The sequence below is a fragment of the Schistocerca piceifrons genome, chromosome X (genome assembly GCF_021461385.2).
Source record: "Schistocerca piceifrons isolate TAMUIC-IGC-003096 chromosome X, iqSchPice1.1, whole genome shotgun sequence".
Lineage (NCBI taxonomy): Eukaryota > Metazoa > Arthropoda > Insecta > Orthoptera > Acrididae > Schistocerca > Schistocerca piceifrons.
The window spans coordinates 381,034,244-381,040,976 of record NC_060149.1 but is presented as its reverse complement, the minus strand read 5'-3'; the positions used below and the strand labels follow the sequence as shown (position 1 = coordinate 381,040,976).

At 37.8% G+C, this 6,733-nt stretch overlaps 1 protein-coding gene across 7 annotated transcripts in view; it reads right to left on the bottom strand.

Moving 5' to 3' along the window:
- Positions 1-256: 256 nt before the first annotated feature.
- Positions 257-6,733, bottom strand: part of LOC124723161 (neuropathy target esterase sws) — a 201,895-nt gene continuing 195,418 nt past the window's right edge. For 3 of the 7 annotated variants that reach the window (XM_047248356.1, XM_047248358.1, XM_047248359.1), the window contains 2 exons: positions 742-835; positions 257-645 (listed from right to left, as the gene is read on the bottom strand). In XM_047248356.1, coding sequence (XP_047104312.1) covers positions 560-645; positions 742-835 — 180 coding nt within the window. In that variant the 3' untranslated portion in view covers positions 257-559. Of the gene's footprint in view, positions 646-737; positions 836-5,931; positions 6,293-6,733 lie in introns of all 7 variants that reach the window. The other 4 variants (XR_007006521.1, XR_007006522.1, XM_047248357.1 and 1 more) reach the window with 4 other exon arrangements.

Genomic DNA, 6,733 nt, shown 5'->3' with positions numbered 1-6,733 from the left:
GAAGTAACCTTCTTCAAAGGATTTGTTTATTATGAGAGAGAGAGGATGAGCTATTATGCTGTAAACTTTTTTAATTATTTTGGTGAGTATCCCATCCCAGCCAGCAGAGTTTTCCTGGCGAAGTACATACTCGGCAGATCAGTATAAAGTGTGTGGCAGAGGATATGACATAATAAATTGTATCCCACCTGTGAATAATTCTGTTGCCTGAGAATACTGAACTATTCTGTGTATATAATAAAACAGAACCTCAATGTCCAGAGCATCTTGAGACATTTTATTGCGAGGAGTTTCATCACTAACATAGTACAAATATAAGTATAAAGGTCACTGTACAAAAATTTACAAAATTCTTACACGTCACTGTCCAAATTGCAGGTTATCACATTCTAAACTGTGAAGAGCTATAGAAAAAATAAATAAATAGACACTGCAATTCACAGTTCACTACCAGCTTCCAGTGAATATGTAGCTGCAACAACTGTTCTTCACAAAAGGTCAAGTATTAATAGCAGCACACTATAAAATTCAAGCACTGTTTCACACCACTTTGGACCACTTATATTTTCATTGGAGTGTCTTCTTCAGTGGAACACAGATTTGTCGAAATTTTACTTAATTGATCTTCATCTGCCCTGATATTGCCTATAACATGAGACAAATCTTTGTTAATTCAAGGTAAACATGATTTTATTAAAAGGAAAACACAAGAAAGTAAAGGACTCAGTGTCACATACATACTGTTTTTATCCTCTGCAATATTGCTGCCCTTTATGTAACCAGAGAGTGAAAGAGAACTAGCAGCATGTTTCTGTGGTGTAGAAGTTTTACTATCCTGAAGATAAAATTATTATGGAACTGAAGTTACTGCGTTCTACACAAGTAATAAGGAAACACACAAAAAGATGGCAAAGGACAGAAAAGTCACTCTGAAACTCGCAAGAAAAAAGATAAAAAGAAAATGCAGACTATGGGCTGAAGCAGGATAGAAGATTTTGACCTACTCATTCTTAGTTGTAAGATACATGCCATTTTTAAAGTAGCATATAAAGAAAATAAACAGACAGACAATCTTCCATGAAAGTTCCCATTCACTCACAAAGAAATTGTTTTCATACAATAAATTTATATGCAAATCTTGAAGCACTAACTCTTATCATTTAAAATGTTACAAAACAAATAATATACAGCTGATATTTGTCTCATCTCAGAGTAGGACTTAACCCAATTTGTTGGCTACATTTCAATCTCTGTCTTCTCCTACAGGTTTTGCCTTCTATGGCTCTCTCTAGTTATTTGCCAAAGTCTTAATAGTGACTTTCCATCCTGCCCTCCACCTAGTCTACATTTTCCACATATTTTGTGGAGGCCTGCTTCATTTCTTACAGTTTCATTTCAAATCATCCAATTATTTTCTTTTCTGGTTTTTCCATTTCCCAGGATTCATTACCTTATAATGCTGAGCTCCAGATTTACATTACAAACCTCTTCCTCAAATTGAGGCATACATTTGATACTATACTCCAATTAAAAATAACTCTGTGACTGGTATTTCAGCAAGGCAAGTTGTAGGGTCTAGCTGTCAGCTCAAATGGTTCAAATAGCTCTAAGCACTATGGGACTTAACATCTGAGGCCATTAGTCCCCAGCTGTCAGGCAACTGTAGCTCATTCTTGAATGCCATGAATATGCGGTGTTGCCGGTTTTGCAGATTACACGCAGCACCTTGTGAATTGTGGTTGGCTGCATGCCTGCAACATTGCACCCCGCCACTGCCATTTGTCAATCATAAAGTTATTTTAATTGGAGTATAGTAGAATTCTTTTAGAAAGGGATACCCTCTTTCCCTACGCTAGTCTGGTTCTTCAATCTTCCTTGCTTCACCCATCAGGCATTATTTTGCTTCCAAGGTGGTAGAGTTTCTTCACTTCGCCTACAACATGACCCTGAATTGTGATAAGTTTATCGCCAATCTTATTTCTGCTACTTTTGTATTTCTTTCTTTTACTCTCAGTTCATATTCTGTGCTCATTAGGCTGTTTATTCTATTCAGTAGGTCCTTCAATTGTTACTCACATTCACTGACAATAGTAATGTCATCAGTGAATCATATCACTGATATCCTCTCACTCTGAATTATAAACCCAATCCTGACTTTCTTTCATTTTGAAAATTCTCTCTTTGATGTACAGATCACTTCTCTCTTGGTCTTTCATTCTTATTGTTCCCTCTTGGTTCTTTGTACATACTCCATGCTTCATGTCTTTCACTATGGCTTACACCTATTTTCTGAGAATTGCAAAAGTTTTAAACCATTTTATGTTGCTGAACATCTTTTCTAGCTTGACAAATGCTACGGAGGTGTCTTAATTTTTCTCAAGTATTGCCTCCATTATTAAACGATATGCCAAAACTGCCTCTCTGGTGCCTTTACCTTTACTGAAGCCAAACTGATCGTCATCTACCAGTTTCTAAATTTTCTTTTCCATTCTTTTGTATATTATTCTTGTTAGCAACATTTACACATGAGCTGTCACGCTGGTTATGCGGTAGTTCTCACATTTATCTACCTTTGATATCTTTGGGATTCCTAAAGTCCAATGTCATGTCTCCAGTCTCATAGATTTTGCAAACTAACTTGAATAATTGTTTGACTGCCACTTTCCTCCACTGATCTTGGAAATTCCAAAAGAATGTTATCCATCAAATCTATCATATTTTATTGCAAGTCTTCCACAAATCGCTCAAATTTGACTAATACTGAATCCTTATGTCTTCCAAATCAAAGCCCATTTTCCCTTCTATCATGTCAGCATATAGTTCCTTCTCCATTTAGATGTTCTCAATGTACTGTTTCTATCTCCCTGCCCTCTCCTCTGTACGTGACAGGGGAACTCTTTTTGCACTCCTAATGCTTATGCCCTTAATTTTTATTTCACTGAAAGTTATTTCTACGTTTCCACATGAGTTCCTTAGAGCAAAAGTGGTGCACTTTGCAGTGGAGTGAGCACTGGTATTAAGCTTCCTGGCAGTTTAAAACTGTGTGCCAGACCAAGACTCTAACTTGAGACCTTTGCCTTCCCTGGGCAAGTGCTCTACCGACTGAGCCACCCAAGCAAGACTCATCCTCACAGCTTTACTTCTGTCAGTACCTTACAAGAGAACTTACGTGAAGTTTGGAAGGTAAGAGACGAGGTACTGGCAGAAGTAAAGCTGTGAAGATGCACCATGATTCGTGCTTGGGTAGCTCAGTAGGTAGAGCACTTGCCCGGAAAAGGCAAATATCCCGAGTTTGACTATCTGTCCAGCACACAGTTTTAATCTGTCAACAAGTTTCACATTACACTTTTTTTTTTTTAAATTTTGAATGGTTTACTAGGATTGTTATACAAAACTCAAATGTACTTTCTGTGTTACTTTTTTATCATATACTAGCTGAGTATCCAGCGTTGCCTAGGTATGTATTTCTTCTAAAATTACATTAGTCCATCTCTTCCTCCCCCTTCTCTCTCCAATTTATCATTCTTACCCAAATAAAGTGTTGCTCATTCTTACTCCCACAGTATATCTTTCCGGATAGTAAATAATTTGTGTACCAACATTGGTAGAAATCGTTCCAGATGTTTAGGAGGAGCGTTTTATCTGTGACTTCTACTGTTTATGCATAGATCACATATATTTCCCACATATGTGTACAATTGTTTCACCTGCATCTTTAGCAAATAATGCCCTGCAGTTTTGTGTTCGCGAAGCTAAATGTTTATGACATTAAATCTCCTGAATTGTGTGTGTCATATAATGGTATAATTTTGCAGGCAGATTCTGTGGTTTATTTCGAGATTGTCTGTGAAATGGGTTGCATCATAGTGTCTATGACGTCGTATCTACATTTACATCATACTCCGCAAGCCACCTAATGGTGAGTGGTGGAGGGTACTTACACTACCACTATCTGATCCCTCCAACCCTGTTCCACTCGTGAATAGTGCGTGGGAAGAATGATTGTTGGTAAGCCTCTGTATTGGCTCTAATTTCTCGAATTTTCTCCTCGTAGTCAATACGCGAGATGTATCTGGGGGGAAGTAATACGTCGTCTGACTCCTCCTGAAAAATGCTGTCCCGAAATTTCAATAGTATATCTCCCTATGATGCACAACGTTGCTCTTGTAATGCTTGCCAGTGGAGTTTGTTTAGCATCTCCATAATGCTCTCTCACCAGCTAAACGAACCCGCGATGCAACATGCCACTCTTCATTGGATGTTCTCTATCTCCTATATCAGGCCTACCTGATAGGGATCCCAGATAGATGAACAATACTCAACAATCGGGCGAACAAGCACCTTATTAGTCACTTCTTTCATGGGTGGGTTACATTTCCTTAAGATTCTTCCAATTAATCCGAGTCTTGTGTTTACTTTTCCCAATTTCTGTTTTATAATATGGTCATTCCACTTAAGGTCGCTCTGGATAATTACGCCTAGATATGTTATGGCAGACGATGTTTCCAGCTGTCTGTCATCAATAGTGTAGCTGGACAGTAGTGGATTTCTTTTCCTATGTATGCGCAATATGTTACATTTATTTCTGTTCAGGGTCAACTGCCAGAGTCTGCACCATTCATCAATTCCCTGCAGGTCGTTCTGCAAATTCTTACCATCTTCTGGTATTGCTACTTTAGTATAAACAACTGCATCATCTGTGAATAGCCTTAGAGAGCACCTGATGCTTTCTATTAGATCATTTATATATACTGTGAACAGCAACGGTTCTATTTCACCTTTATCTCTGTCGATTTAGTTCCATTAAGAGCGATGTGTTGAGTTCTATCTGCAAGAAAGTCTTGAATCCAATGCAGGTCTGCTTCGATACTCTGTAAGCTCACATTTTTTTTTTTCATTTAATGGCAATGCAGGATGGTGTCAAATGCCTTACTGAGGCCAAGGAACACAGCATCAGCCTGAGTGCTGTTGTCCACTGGGCTGTAGATCTCATGGAGGAGCAGAGCGAGCTGAGTTTCACAGGATCTCTGTTTGAGAAATCCATGTTGATTTTTATAGAGGAGCTGTTTATTTTTCAAAACCGTCATAATTCTTCTGAATGATATAATTTTGCAAGTACATTCAGTGATATATGTGAAAATTGTTGGCAAAATGTGTAATGAATAGAATTAGCAGTAAAGACGTAATAAGTTAAAATGTCAAGACCAATGTGGTAGTTTTACTGCACGAACAATGAAAATGTAATAAGTGATAAACTTTTTTCCTTTCATCGCTTTGTAGGGGGTATCAGCAAGAAAAAGTTTCATAAATGTTTGAAATAAGGTGTGAAGTTTGTTGCAACTCACTAAGTAGTCTCATTCTCAAATATTGGACGAGTAAAGTCTGTGTATTTGAGCATCTTGAAACACACTTCTTTTTCACCCCCACCCCTTTGAGAGGTAGGTGGTTCTTATCTCCAGAGTGATTCTTTCCAGACAGTAAGTGATATGTGTATCAAGTTTGATTGAAATTGATGCCACTATTTAGGAGGAGATGTGAAACATACATTTTCATAATATGTATGGGTGTTATCAGAATAGTACCAGAGAAGGAAAGTTGCTACTCACCATATAGTGGAGATGCTCCGTCGCGATAGGCACAACAAAAAGGTTCACACAATTACAGCTTTCGTCCATTAAGGCCTTTGTCAGCAGTACACACACACACAAACGCAACTTGCACACACGTCTGCAGTTACAGAGAGCTGAAACCACATTGTGAGCAGCAGCACCAGTGCTGCTGCTTGCAGTGTAGTTTCAGCTCTCAGCATAGTTTCAACTTTAGCTGAAAGCTGTAATTGTGTGAATCTTTAAAGGATTTTATATATTTTAAAAACATGCATGGCAGTCAACACCATGGTAAACATAATTTCACATTATCTTTGTTACTCACTGTCTGTACTGTAATTGCCATCAGTGACCTAATGTCTTCATCTCCAATACTTTGAGTCTTATTTCTTCTGACAATACTGAACAGGTGGAATGATGCACAAAAGTTCTTCTGTGACCTTCTTCTTCTCTTTTGTAACAGCCCATGGTGCTGTGTGCAGCTTTCCTTGAGGTATGTTAGAAAAATGGTGCATCCTTTTTCAAATCCCTGCATGAAGTCCTACTTATGAAATTCAATGTCTGTTGAGAGAGTTTCCATGAAAAATTTTTTGAATGGATCACTCTTTTTATTCTACGTCCATTGCATCTTTAGCCAAGGCACTGGATGATTTTTCAGTGTCTGTCTTTCTCGATTGTTGCCATCCCTGCAGTAAATGAATCCTAATTTAGACAACAGCTCATGGCAACCCAAACTGTAAAGATATAAATTATATAAGCTTTTTGGTCAAAGGAAAGGAGTAGTGCAAACTATCAGAAACTGATTTTTCAGTTTTATTTTATCCATTTTGGTTGGAGAACACTGAAGCTATGTTTGCAAATTACACTGCAGCAAATACTGTGACCAGTCACGAGTTTTCTTGAAATGATTTCATGTTCCAAGAAATATTTTTTGTATACTGTTTCACTTCTTCCATCAATGGTCACATGAAATACGTTAGCTGCCATTCTTTGGTCAATGACATTGTTGCATTTCCTGTTTTATCAGGGACATTGTGGCATTTCCTGTTTTATCAGGCAGCACAAGAATGTATTTTGAGCAGAAAAAGACCCCATTTTCCAATAAGATGGCTCTGAATGTGATGGAA